We start from the raw sequence: 14,134 nt of genomic DNA on the forward strand, positions 1-14,134 counted from the left end.
GGTCGCGGGACACTCGGGCGTTATTAATGAAGGAAACCGACAAGAAAACGATGGCTATCTGGCAAGCCGTAAAGAACCGTAAGGCGCTATAAAGCTCAAGGTCAGCCCAGAAGAAGGTTTGTAAAAAGCACATTTCACTCAAATAACAACTCCCGAGCCGACAGGAACGACACGCCGGCGGCAGCCCCACTCCTCCGAAGGGGACGCGCGGGGGCTTTTAGGTATCTGAAGAGCTGCAGTCGGTCCACTAAGAGTAAAAAGATCAGGCGAGCTAAAGAGGCAGTGGAGGAGCTGCCTAGAATAAGAAATGGGACAAAAGGAAAGGCGCTGTAAACCGTGCGGTCAAGAGGAGCGCCGTTAGAGGAAAAGCCAACAACGGAGTTTCACACGAAGCAAGGAGTGCAGTAGACACGGACGGGCACTCGGGGTAGGAGAGGAGAGGAAAGGCGCTGGATTCAGTAAATTTAAGACAAGCGCTGCCGCCAATGAAGCCCTAGATAAGAGGACACGGGTCGCTGTCCGGAACAAAGATCATTAGGGCCAGACGAAGACATTTGAGTGGGCTATCATCCCACGAACTGACAGCTGAAGGGGCCACATACTAGAAACACCGAAGGACTGCATAGAATCAAATAATGATGGAGACGAATGAGCGGTGCACAGAAAACAGTAGACAGGTGCAGAGTGCGAAATATGAAACAGCAGAAAGGCGCTATATACCGGAAAACAGAGACAAGTCAGCAGAGCTGTAGGGCATATAGATAGACGGACACGCACAAAATAACACGATATTATAGTAACGTGCTGCAGACAGTAAAAGGAAGAGCTTTCTAGACAGAGAGCTGAAAGAATAGAGCTGTACATGAAAGGAAATACACAGCAGATACGCAGAAAGACGGGGCAGGAGCAGTGCGTACATTAAAATAACGATAAGCGCATTTCAAAAGACAACGCAATGCATAGATGAAAAGGCGCTATAGATTAAAGAGGAAAGGTGCTGCACAGAGTCAAAAAAAGATTACTATGGCTAGATGCAGACGTTTTAGTAGTGTTTTATATAATCTAGATAGATAGTTGAATGCATAAAATGAAAGGCACTATATACAAGATCACTGAAAACACAGAAGAGTCGAATACGGTCAAAATAAAAAATAAGACAATGCAAAGGCTGGCGCCCTGCCCGGGGTTTGTTTCCTGCCTTGTGCCCTGTGTTGGCTGGGATTGGCTCCGGCAGACCCCCGTGACCCTGTAGTTAGGATATAGCGGGTTGGATAATGGATGGATGGATGGATGGATGGACAATACAAAGGTCCAGATGCAGACATTTCTATAGAGCCATACACAACACAGACAGATGCAGAGATGAAAGGCGCTTTATATGCTAGATAGGAAAGGTGCTGTACAGAGTAAAAGTAGCTATAGCACAATATACAGCAGATAGAAAGACGTGCAGACAATATATCAGTTAATAAAATAAAAGGAATACGCCTCATCGTCGACTTTTCAATTGAGCCGTACCCAACATACTGTGGGTAGACTGGCAGATGTGTAGATGAAAGGCGCTATATACTATAGGAATGGTGTAAAATAAAGCCTAGATGAAGACATTTTGATGGAGTTATATATAATATAGACAGACAAGTGAATGCATGGATAAATGGCGCTATATACTAATAATCACAAAGATAGGTAAAGCGTTGTCTGTACATTAAAATAATGATGTAGAACTGCACACCACACAGGCAGAGGCGAAAGGTGCTGTAAAGTAAAATAAAGATGAGTGCGCCTAGAGGTGAAAATCCCAATTCAGACAGACTGACGCACAGATGAAAGGCGCTATATATTAGGTAAATAGGAGAAAGGCTGTTGATAGTAAAATAACGAGGGCTATGGCTTGCAGGACCCAATGCAGATACGTACTGTAATATAGGCAGACAGATGCCAAGGTGAAAGGCGCTATATACTTGACAGTATGGTGTTCAAAATGAGAATGGATAGCTGCAGACATTGCAGCAGAGCTACATACAGCATGGCCGTTTGGATGTGCAGATGAAAGGCGCTGCATACTACGTAGTTAGAAGAACAGGAAAGGTGCTGTGTAGCTCGAAATAAAGATTTCACGTCTAGATGAAGATGATGAAGACATTTCCATGATGCTCTGCGCTCTAAGGCTGGAGAGATGGATGCTTGACAAGTGCTGCTACTGCACAGACTCGTTTGATAAGAGAGGCTCTCCACAGCGGAGACTGACAGATGGGCACACACACAGAGGAGGGATTTTATACACGCGATAGTTAGAAGGGCACAGCTAAGTAAAGATTAACGCGGCTGGCTGTGGAACTCTCAAGAGAGCCAAATACAATATAGGCGGATAAGTGCACAGATGAAAGGCACTATACTGTATATACGCGATACGCAGGAGAAAGAGATTGCCGGGTTCTGTAAGACAGGGCGGCGTGGAGCAACGGCTCTGGTGCTGAGTTTTAACTTCCATGGTTGAAGGTTAAATGCCCACCCTTGTCTGCGCTTCCTCTATAAAACAGAAAAACAGAAAAGAAAACAACAAGGAGACCACGAATGGAGTCATCATCCAGATATGTAGTGACAATCCATATGGTTTGATCGAGTGGTCTTAGGGGGCCTGCGGAGAACTAGGTGGAGATAAAGGCGCCGTATTATCAGCGTATGGCCAGATGAAGAGATCTCACAAGAGTGCAGACAGACGGGCGGACGGATGGACGTTGCTATCAATAAATGTAGAAGAAGGACAAGTGTTATCTACCATAAAGTACATTGGTCCAATAAAGAGATATTAATGGGACAGATGAAGATATCGAGAGGTCAAAGGTGCCCTGCTAGGACGGAGAGACTTGAGCAAAGCCAGGTAACCTCAGCAATGTCTGAAAGACTCCTTTGGTGTCCTCACTGAAGGCCCCCCGGTTTATGGGGTGCTTCAGCTTTAGGATGTTTGAAATGCGCCCTCCTTCGTGTCGAGGGTCTCCTGACTGTGATGTCCATTTCTTCTCTTCCACAGAGTTCGACGCCGATGCCGCTTACACACAGAAAGCACTAAAGATTTGTCAGAATGGAAAACGTAACATCTCCTGAAGGTAACCAGACGGCAAAAGAGTGGGCAGAGCCGAGCACCGAGTACAAGGTTGCGAGCACCCTGCTGGTCATCATCATCTGTGGGGCGGGCATAGTTGGCAACATAATGGTGGTTTTGGTGGTCCTTACCACCAAGCACATGAGGACGCCTACCAACTGCTACTTGGTGAGTCTAGCGGTTGCCGACCTCATGGTTCTGATCGCGGCGGGCCTGCCGAATATCACCGAGAGTATCTACGGGTCCTGGCTCTACGGCTACGCGGGATGTTTGTGCATCACGTATCTGCAATATCTGGGCATCAACGCCTCTTCTTGCTCAATCACTGCCTTTACAATTGAGCGCTACATAGCCATCTGCCACCCAATCAAAGCCCAGTTCCTCTGCACGATCTCCAGAGCTAAGAAGATCATCGTCGTCGTCTGGACGTTCACCTCCTTCTACTGCGTCATGTGGTTTTATCTGTCGGATACCAAGCAGCTCCAATATGCCAATGTGACGGTCGTGGTGTGTGCATACAAAGTGTCTCGAAATCTTTACCTGCCCATTTATTTCTTGGATTTTGCATTGTTTTATGTGGTGCCGTTGATGGTGGCCACGATACTTTATGGACTCATTGCAAGAATTCTGTTCCTGAATCCGCTTCCCTCCGATCCGAAAGAGAACACAAAAAAGTGGGGGAATGACGGCGGAGCCGAGGCCAAGGCTTCAAAGCCTAAGTCATCGAGCAGGTGCTCAAGTAACACGGCGCTGTCGAGGAGACAGGTAAGAGTCGCCAGGGCAAAGGGGGCCGAGTCCACACGTGCAAATGCCATGACTGCTGTCTGCGTGGGCCTATACTGCAATGTCAATTCACGAGGGTCTCACGTTACCACCGTGGATCTTCATCACCCAATTTAAAATATGTTAAAAAACAAACGTTAGACTGAAGTTACTGGTTACGTGAGATGAAGACTGGACTCCTTCATGTGTGTCTCTTCGGAGGGTCCTTGGGTACCGCTGGTCTGACTTTGTGTTGCTCACGGAGTCCCGAATGAGGCACATGACCTGCATTGTGAGGGAGCGTCAGTTATGGCACTACGGCCATGTGGCGCCATTACCCAAAGGGTGATCCAGCTCATAAGAGGGGACTCAAGGGGCTGGACCAGGCCAAGGGGTCGCCTACGTAACATCTGGCTGCGGCAGATAGGGCGTCATTTCAGAGGGTGGGACTGGGCCGCGTGTCTGCCTGGGGGTTTGCCAACTGGGATCCTGAGCTGTTTTTTTCATGTGGTGGGTGCAGCGACTTGCTGTACCAGTGCCTGCTCCCCAACCTGACCTGACCTGGTCCTTTGAGATTTGCTAACATTAGATAGGAGGGCAGTGGTGGTCCCCTTGGAGCTTTGAGGTTGCAGACAGAAAGCAGTGTCATTTGTTTTTCGAAATGTCACCTGACAAGTGTCCCCATTGCCTGAAAAACATAATCTTGGAATCGAGTGATTTTGACAAACTGGTCTCCAGAGCAGCGTTTATGCGGCACCGCTATAAGCACATAATAGCACTTTCACCAGATACGGGGTGGGGTGACCCTGGCATACCATAACCTCAGGCCTTTTGTGAGTGTTGGGCCTTTCAGTCTCATTTCTTTTTGAAGTTGTGGGCTCCAAATGGTAATGCGACACTCAATACGTGTGGGCTGGCTGGTGAAGTTCTCTACACTTTGGTCCTTTCCGTCCATATCCGCCTGCCTTGCTGTACAGCGGGTCACAAACTGTGGAGGTGTTAGCTGTGTGCTATTAAACAGAATCAAAATAATAAGCCGGCAATTCACGGCTGCTGCTTTTTCCTATTTGCTTTAAGAAAATGTTCTCACCACCTAAACTAAACACATTAATGAAGACGGCAGAACAACTGTGGGCTGCTATTCACAAAAACTGGAAACTTAATGGCGGAATAAAACAGTCAACAAGTCTTACCTGACATTTTGCCTTTGGTGGTCTGTGTTGCTTTGTTTGTCAGACTCATTTATCCAGACGTGGCAGCTGCTTAATGTTCCTTAACTGAATGATGGAGTGTCTGGAGAGACTTAATTAACAGAGCCGCTGATGAGGGCTACTTAAAAACTCCGATTGTCACTCGCCCCCTACCTTCTGTTTCCTGGGACCGGATCAGGGATGTGGGGAATTCTCTGGGGTGCCAGCCCTGGCCCTCCCGTTAGCCAGCTAAACAAACGTGTGGCGCTCGGATGGCGGGGCTCTTCTTGCACTCAGTGCTGGTGATGCGGGTGCCTTTTTTGACCTTCTTGTTTTTTGTTATTTTTGGGAATTACCCGATGCCTGTTTTTGGATGTGCATTTGTTAAGCACACCTTTTATCGTGTGATCTTTTGGACCGTGGCTGCGATCTTCGGTTGGCTTGTCTCAATCCGCGCTCAGATAATGCCGTGTGACGTCTGCCAAGCTTGACGAGGTGTCACTTTTACTCACTGTGAGCGGAGGTCTGCGAATTGCTTACCTGCTGTGGCTCTCACACCCTTCTGCTCCCAGGGTGGGAGTCCAATAAACGGCGTCCATATCCAAGGAAGTCAGCAGGCATGCAGATGACCCACAAATTGCCCACACCTGCCTCAGAGAAGTAGTGACAAAAAATAACAATGCAGGACCCCTTCAAGGCCCTGCCATTCAGTGAACTTTAGATCCCCACACAAGGATCTGACATGGAGACTTCAAATGGCCCGTTAGATCAGTTGTGGCCCCTTGTCACCGCTCTACACTACTTGGATAACTGAGCGAATTCTAGGGCTTGTGATACATGCCAACCAGCTTTGACTCCCACCCCAGGGGGATGTGTGGATTTATCAGACCAAAATCCCACCAGGGTCCCTGTGCCAGGCCAGCTTTATTGACACTAAATAACCTCAGGCCAATCATGGCGGTGACGACTCCTTTGATTATCAGATTTCTTAGGATGCGAAATTAGAATGGCGAGATGAGAGAGAATGAAAGTCAGTGGCGTCACTAGGGTTGGTGTCACCCAGGCCGGGTTAAGATCCCCCCACAGGCCCCTGGGTGACATGATGAACAGAGCGCTTCACTGCACACGTAAATGAAACTTGTCGTAAAGAAGTGCTAGCATGTCAACACCAGTAAGTGGACTTAGCGATTGGATTCGCCTGAGCGCCAAATGAAAGTGCTGCTCGTCGTGATGGTGGCCATTACATCGAGTCATATTTGATTTCGTCTTTAGCCACAGCAACTGAAACCGAGAAGGTGCCGACGCCATGGGAGACACAGGGTGTTCAGTGTTTCAGTGAGGCCATGAATCATTTAGCGATTGTTCAAATGACATCACTTGCATTTTAAAGCCACCGGGAGTGACATTCTCTCCTTTTCACTCCTCTTTTATGATTTCATGGCTTTTGGGTAGCAGCCATGGCACACGTCATGAATGATGGCACCCTCAAATCTGTAAGCAGGCTGTTAAGACCAAATGACAGGAAAGAATCAAATGTAGAGAGAAGGGAAATGTTTAATAAAAATGAAGAAATTGTAAACCAGGCTTCCATGACTCTGCAGCACCCAAACCTGAGTCCCCGCCAGTCGTGAACTAAACTTCCTGAGAACCAGAGTCTCAAAACTGACACAAGGTGCCCTCTAAAGGGGGAAAACCATCAAACCCCAGCTAGTCACAAAAGGGCAAAACTAAAATCTTTATAAATAAAAAGATTGACTTTTTAGAAGCTCGATTAAATGAAAATAAGCTCCGAAGAGTTCAAAGGCAGAGGGAGTTCTGTGAAACAGTGAGACAATCCAGAGCAGACAAGTCTCAATACACAATTCTGAACAAGGGCAAGGGTTCAAAATCTGGTACAAGTAAAAAACACCAGGAGCACATTCAATGAACCGCAAGGGACTGCTTGTTTTTCAGCCTTTATAGGCTCAGGACAGCCCCTTGACGGTGATAGGCAGACCACCCAACTTCTTTGAGAGCCACACACAAGACAGATGGAACAGAAAGACACATCGACACATTGAAACTAAATGATTCAAAGAAATGAACACAAACAGAAGAATCAAAAGTGAACACAAATGTCCCAACTCACCATGGCTGAAGGATAACCCCACCCCTAGCCCCTCCTATCAGTGTCTGTTGCTAAGCACCATTATCCAACCTGCTATATCCTATCTACAGGGTCACGGGGGGTCTGCTGGAGCCAATTAGTCAGTTGGAAATCCTGTGGTGGGAAGGCCAAGGGAAGTAAAAGAGGGGGCTTCAAGATGGCGCTGTACTCTAGCATTGTGACTCTGTCCTCATGAAAGCCTCTGCCCCATCACAATTAATTCAAGTTGATTGGCACGGCCAACCCTGAAGTGTTAAGAGACATCTGTAGCCTGTGGCGGACATGGCTTTCATCTGCAGGGGTGACGCTGTTGCAGTACTGTGACAAGTTCACTGCCATTTTAATTTATACAGAATTATATCCCACTTCTGACACCATTACTGTCTCGATTTTTTACACAGTTTATCACTACGAGGTGTCCATACATGTTTTGTTGTTAACAGCATAAATTGAATTCAATATTTTATTAAAGTTCATACCACCAGCTTGGTGCTTAATTGTTATTAGTATTTGGTACCATTTTGTTGTGGTAACCTCCCGTGTTGCTGCCCTGTGCCTGAGTGACCTTGCATATCATTTTGTTTTTTTAATTTAACTCCAGGGGGCCCTGTGATGGACTAGCACTCAGTCAAGGGTTGCTGGGGTAGGTACTGTGCTCGCTCCCACAACCCTGAAGTGGACTAAGTGGATTTAAGAATATCACATGTTACGGCTTTGCTGGTTTAATCCAATTCATTACCAGACACGTTCATTTGTGCATCCTGATTGCTAAAAAATTTTTTCATCATCTTACAAAATGCAGATGGGAATATTTTGCATCTGAACTTCATGTACTTCATTCGTGTCTTTTACTTAACTAGCAATAGAAAACCCTTAATGAAATGCCTACCTTACTTTTATGATCTTTGGAAGTTAAGTTCATCGAGCCAATACTAACCTTTATTTTACAGCATTCCTATAGTATATAGCGCCTTTCATCTACACATCTGCCAGTCTACTCACAGTATTTTGGGTACGGCTATATTGAAAAGTCGATGATGAGGCGTATTCATTGTTTTTTTTTTATTAACTGATATATTGTCTGCACGTCTTTCTATCTGCTGTATATTGTGCTATAGCTACTTTTACTCTGTACAGCACCTTTCCTATCTAGCATATAAAGTGCCTTTCATCTCTGCATCTGTCTGTGTTGTGTTCATGGAACTTCTAGTTAATTAGATAGATAGATAGATAGATAGATAGATAGATAGATAGATAGATAGATAGATAGATAGATAGATAGATAGATAGATAGCGTAGTTGGCAGGATTAGATAGATAGATAGATAGATAGATAGATAGATAGATAGATAGATAGATAGATAGATAGATAGAAAGGCACTATATAATGATAGATAGATAGATAGATAGATAGATAGATAGATAGATAGATAGATAGATAGATGAAAGGCACTATATAATAGATAGATAGATAGATAGATAGATAGATAGATAGATAGATAGATAGATAGATAGATAGATAGATAGATAGATAGATAGATAGATACTTTATTAATCCCAAGGGGAAATTCACATTTTTTTATTTAAGGAATACGGGATTTTGATACATATAAAACCTGGATTTGCAAGTCTCTTCAGTTGTATCTTATTTTGTTTAAATATTCATAATTTATTAACATTTTATCATGACAGACATCATAATTGTAGGCTGTTATTTTGACTGTCTCTATGGAAATCATTCCCAGAATTCCTCAGAGTGTGCTCATTTGTGATGTCATCCGGGTGACGGGTTAAAGGTCATCCTGGAAATTTCCAAAGTGTCTGAGCTCGATGAATTGCTCTAAGATCACAACTGTAAAACTTTATTTGTATTAACTTTCTGGATAACAAATCGTTTGCTGTCGACTTTTGATTACGTCATTGGCTTTAATGAAAGATCCATTTGACTTCGGCCTGGTCCTTGACTACGCATTTCCCGGTCATTTCTCATTTTTTTCTATTACTGTCCCTGGTGAGTAGGTATAAAAACAAACTGACGTTTCTGTGAATCAGTTGAGACTCTTCTAGTTAAGTCTGATTAGCTTAGAACAGTCCTTCTATATAATTTGATACTATCTGTACGTATGGTGTTCGCGTCAATACCTCGACTCAATACAAGATAGAACCATGCAATGGGACTCTGCCTCTGTATTTCTGGCACTGCAGCGAGTGGCAGCCATTCTAGCAGCTCTGTAATTTCCCTTTGGGATTAATAAAGTATCTATCTATCTATCTATCTATCTATCTATCTATCTATCTATCTATCTATCTATCTATCTATCTATCTAATCCTGCCAACTACACTAAAACATCTATCAATCTTACAGTGCCTTTCACATCTATTGATTTAACTATTATATAGTGCCTTTCACATCTATTTATCTATTAAAAAGTGACTCACATCTATCTATCTATCTATCTATCTATCTATCTATCTATCTATCTATCTATCTATCTATCTATCTATCTATCTAGTCAGAACATAAAGTGGCAAACGCGGACGTGGTATTGCATGATTGGCTAGGAATGTTCGAATGCTTCAGTGACGCCGCTGGATGGCTGAGTATAGTAAGTCGGTGTTGGTTCGAGCAGATAACAGTAAATTCGGTTGGTTTTTGGAACGTTGGTTTGGTGGGGTGTACTTTCTAGGACTAACATCGTCAACTGACTTAAACCCTTCGACAGCTCCGGAACTGTAAGTAATTTAGAACGTATCGCCATTTGCTTGGTACGTCGAAATCTATCTTTGGGCAGTTCGGTTTTGGTGTCCGTCCTTCTGACATCTATTGGCAAGCTGAGTAATGATGGCTGGGTATTAAAAACGGGTCATTGTTTAAATTTTAGCCGATCTCAGATCTAAAATGACCACGTCAACATAATTATTACTCCCAACTCTGATTAGAGTCATAAAATACGGTTTGTTTTGAAAATTTGTTTGCCAGAAAAAATCAAATGAGGCGCACCAAAGAGCTGAGTTCACATCTCGCAGCCCCGTTTAAACAGGAAGCTCTTCATTGCATCGGCCATAAAGGTCTATTTGAAGCACAAATCAGTGCCATGATAACAAAATGATTTCAAGCACTTAAAAAAACAAATAATTCTTTGCAGAGAAAGTTTGAATGTCACAAACGTAGAATTTGTAGCCCGATTTGATCGGCTCCAAGTCGCTAGTAACAAATAAAGTAACAACGTTACTTTAAATGACAGCGGGAGCGGGGAAGGCCAGAGGATAACCTATAGAGAATCCCGACAGATAAGGTATATTTTTTTTCTTTAAAGAAACGTGTCATTTATTTGTAAAGAAGCTCAGTGTGGTGCTGAGGTGTCACCCATGGCATGGCTGCACTTGGGTCCCAATCTTGGTGTTGGGTGCAGCAACAAGCTGAAATGAGCGCATGCCTCTGACTGCCCCCTCTCTCTTCATTGAAAGTAGTAACCTACAAACAACGTGAAATAAATAAAAGGCTACAAGTAGTAAGTGTTTTAACATCAAATTCAATGACAGACCTGTGGATGTACTGTAGATGCTGAGGCCAACGATGAAGAAGTGGAGGGCATCAATGGAGCCGAATGGCCGGGGAGTTTGGGTGGCTTAAGTTTGTCTGACTGCCTGTCTGAAGTCTTTATATATATCATTGCTTTAAGACCGAGAAAGTGACAGAGAATTTATAAATAAAGGTCCAGAAGAAGAGACAAAAGACTCATAACTGAAAGTCGGTGACGTGCAATCATCAAGCCAAAATGAAAACACCCAAACACCTCAGTCAGAAAATACATCAGACAGAAGTCACAACCAAGCATTAACTAGTTAAACACAAGCTATACTTTTGTTAGTTTCTTTCGATAAACTTGTACTCAAAATGGCCGTCGAGATGACCTTTTACTTTTTCACCAGCTGCCCAAGTCCTAAACCCTTGCAACAGAGACCGGCATCATGACATTGGGTTCCACAAAATGGTCGACTCCCAAAGAAAAACAAAATGGCGGCATGGAAAAAGTTAATAAAATTGTGTTAAACCTCAAAAGTATTCTTGAGTATGACAGCCCCAGAAAAGACATAAGCCATTGTCACACACGTGTGATTGGGAGGCAGCTAAAGGGCCTGAATAATAGTATCAGTACCACGCCATGCCAGGGGGTGGCACGCTGCACTGACTTCTCTCTCAACCCTCTGCAGTCGGTCCATGGGAAATCCCGCTAGGTCCTGGCGCGAGTGATGTTGTCACTTTCGGTACCAGTTCAGATGACATCACTTCCTGTCCCAGCCTTTAGATCCACCATATTCTTACTCTCAAATCAGTTCTGTTCTGGACTCAAACCTGAATACAACTCCTCTAAACCACCCTCTTGCAGCCAGGGCACAATCTACAGGTGGCTGCCCCAAAACTTTTTAATGTCTTCTTGTGGCCTCGCCCAGATCTGGTCAGGAGAAGACATAAAATAATGAAAGTTTGAAATTCTAAAGACCAAATGGTTTGAGATTGCAGTTGTTATTTATATTTGATGTCTACTTGATGTCCATCTTCATAGGCGGTTTTAGACGGAGGCCAACAGGGGCCAGTGCCCTTGTAGAACTGGCCCTGGCCCCTGTGCTGAAGAGATACAATTTAAATTAATTACTTACGGTGATGTTCTGTGCCCCCATGAAAAAACACTGGCCCCACCCTGGTCCCCCAGGTAAATCTGGTCTGGAACCGCCACTGTCCATCTTCACTGTCACTTCTTTTTATCATTCTTGCCTGAGGTCACCAACGGGACAGCATTTCATTTTTCCCTCAAATATTTAGGGCAGAATCTTCCCAGCCTTCGCTCCTATGAACTTCACCTAATGATTTTGAATTTTCGGAGGTTTGGTCCGTCCAGGCAGCATTAGGGACGCCTATGCGTTGCTGAGTGTTGTATGTTCAGGTAGTCTTAGCTTGTCACTCATTTTTAATATTTAGTATTAGTATTTTTAGTATTAATATCCTAATTGTTTGATTACATTTTACCAGTGCAGGTCACTGTAATTCATTGTTTCAATTTTGAGGTCCTAAACAGGCACCAAGTCCAATTTTACTCGAATGAGTGGCTTGTCACTGGAGTGGGTTGGCTAACGGTCTAGCAGCACATGTGCCAGTTATAATGTCTGAATTTCATGTGAATGCTTTCAGCCAGGGGACGGCGTATTTGAAACAATTAACAAGCCCCTCACTGATCAAGGTGCCAGATGTTGCATGCTGATTTGCCCACACAAGTAAGAATTTCACTGGACTTTGTCCACATGACCCAATGCACCTTTTTCCACGAGTGACCCCTTTTTGTTTTTCATTTCCTGGCAGGTGACGAAGATGTTGGCTGTGGTGGTGATCCTGTTTGCTCTCTTATGGATGCCATATCGAACGCTGGTGGTGGTCAATTCATTTCTGTCCTCCGAGTATTCAGACACTTGGTTCATCCTGTTCTGCCGCATGTGCATATACCTGAATAGTGCCATCAACCCGGTCATTTACAACGCCATGTCTCAGAAGTTCAGGGCGGCCTTCAAAAAGCTCTGCAAATGTAAGAAGAAGCACTCGGAAAGGCCGGCCAACTACAGCGTGGCTCTTAACTACAGCGTCATCAAAGACACCTCCAATGGAGAAAGTCCCGACCACTTCACCACGGAGCTCGAGGACATCAGTGTCACCAAGCACTTTCTTCCTCACAAGAAGCTGTCCTTTGACGAGTCGAGCTCGGCCGACAAGGTGACGTTCAGCAATGTGTGACTTGCAACGGTGACTTGGGGTCAGTGATTTGTGTGATGTTGAGCGTTAAATAAAATTCCGTGTAGAGTTCATGTTACTTACCTAGGCACTGCTGACGTAGTGTAGACCCGAGCCCACGGTGTCTTTGCACAGCTTTGTGATTTAGTAAATGTTCGTGGTGGAATTTACATGTTTGACCAAACTTGGAGCTTTTCTGATGCCTTGTCTCTCTTCTTCTGTGTTTGGAAGACATGAAGGACGGTGAGAGAATCCCTGCTTCCAATGGGCCAGCAGCTTCATCCTCGGACTGCAACCTTAGGTGGGGAACAAACATGCCATACGTGTCCAGCTGGCAGGTTTAGAAAGGTCTGGAAAGGTCATTCTGCTGACACAATGGTGACAAAGGAACCACAACAGCGAAAATCAATCTTAACGCAAAGAAGAATTTTAGATTTAGTTTGAGTTGAAAAAAAAATTCAGCACAACCACTGCCTCGCAGTTAGGAGACCCGTCTGGGTTGGCTTCCCGGGTCCTCCCTGCGTGGAGTTTGCATGTTCTCCGTGTGTCTGGGTGGGTTTCCTCCGGGTACTCTGGTTTCCTCCCACAGTCCAAAGACATGCAGGTCAGGTGCATTGGTGATCCTAAATTGTCCCCAGTGTGTGTGTGTGTGTGCCCTGCGGTGGACTGGCACCCTGCCCAGGGTTTGTTTCCTGGCTAGCAGCAGACCCCCATGACCCTGTAGTTAGGATATGGCGGGTTGGATAATGGATGGATGGATGGACAATCCACCATCAGGCTCTTCTAGGAGATCTACAAGAAAAGTCCATGGAGATAAACGCAGCAGCTAGTCTGGGGAGGAGAAGCAGTCCTGCATTTGAGAGAGCCAGGAGATGAAATGATGAAATCAGGAACTTGAAACGGGCGACGGTCAGGGAGGCCAACGAACCAGAAAATCAAAGTCAGCGCCATGCGGGAGTCTTCAGACCCTTCACCTCTTTACACTTTTTCTTCTGTTGCCTCCTTGTCCTAAAATCGATTTTTCCTCATCATGTGACACTCAGTGCCTGAGAATGACAATCATAAAACAGGACTTTAGGAAGTTTGCATATTTTTGAAAAATAAAAAGCAGAACAGTCAACTTGACACAAGTATTCTGACCTTTTACC

At 44.7% G+C, this 14,134-nt stretch overlaps 1 protein-coding gene across 1 annotated transcript; it reads left to right on the forward strand.

Annotated features, from left to right (window-relative positions):
• The first annotated feature begins 2,352 nt into the window (after window positions 1–2,352).
• On the forward strand, window positions 2,353–13,501 carry trhra (thyrotropin-releasing hormone receptor a). The gene is made up of 3 exons (XM_039737233.1): window positions 2,353–2,884; window positions 3,035–3,871; window positions 12,564–13,501. The coding sequence occupies exons 2-3, from the start codon at window positions 3,086–3,088 to the stop codon at window positions 12,987–12,989; spliced, it is 1,212 nt and encodes a 403-aa protein (XP_039593167.1). The 5' UTR covers window positions 2,353–2,884; window positions 3,035–3,085; the 3' UTR covers window positions 12,990–13,501.
• The last annotated feature ends 633 nt before the right edge of the window (window positions 13,502–14,134 follow it).

The sequence above is a fragment of the Polypterus senegalus genome, chromosome 15 (assembly GCF_016835505.1).
Source record: "Polypterus senegalus isolate Bchr_013 chromosome 15, ASM1683550v1, whole genome shotgun sequence".
NCBI lineage: Eukaryota > Metazoa > Chordata > Cladistia > Polypteriformes > Polypteridae > Polypterus > Polypterus senegalus.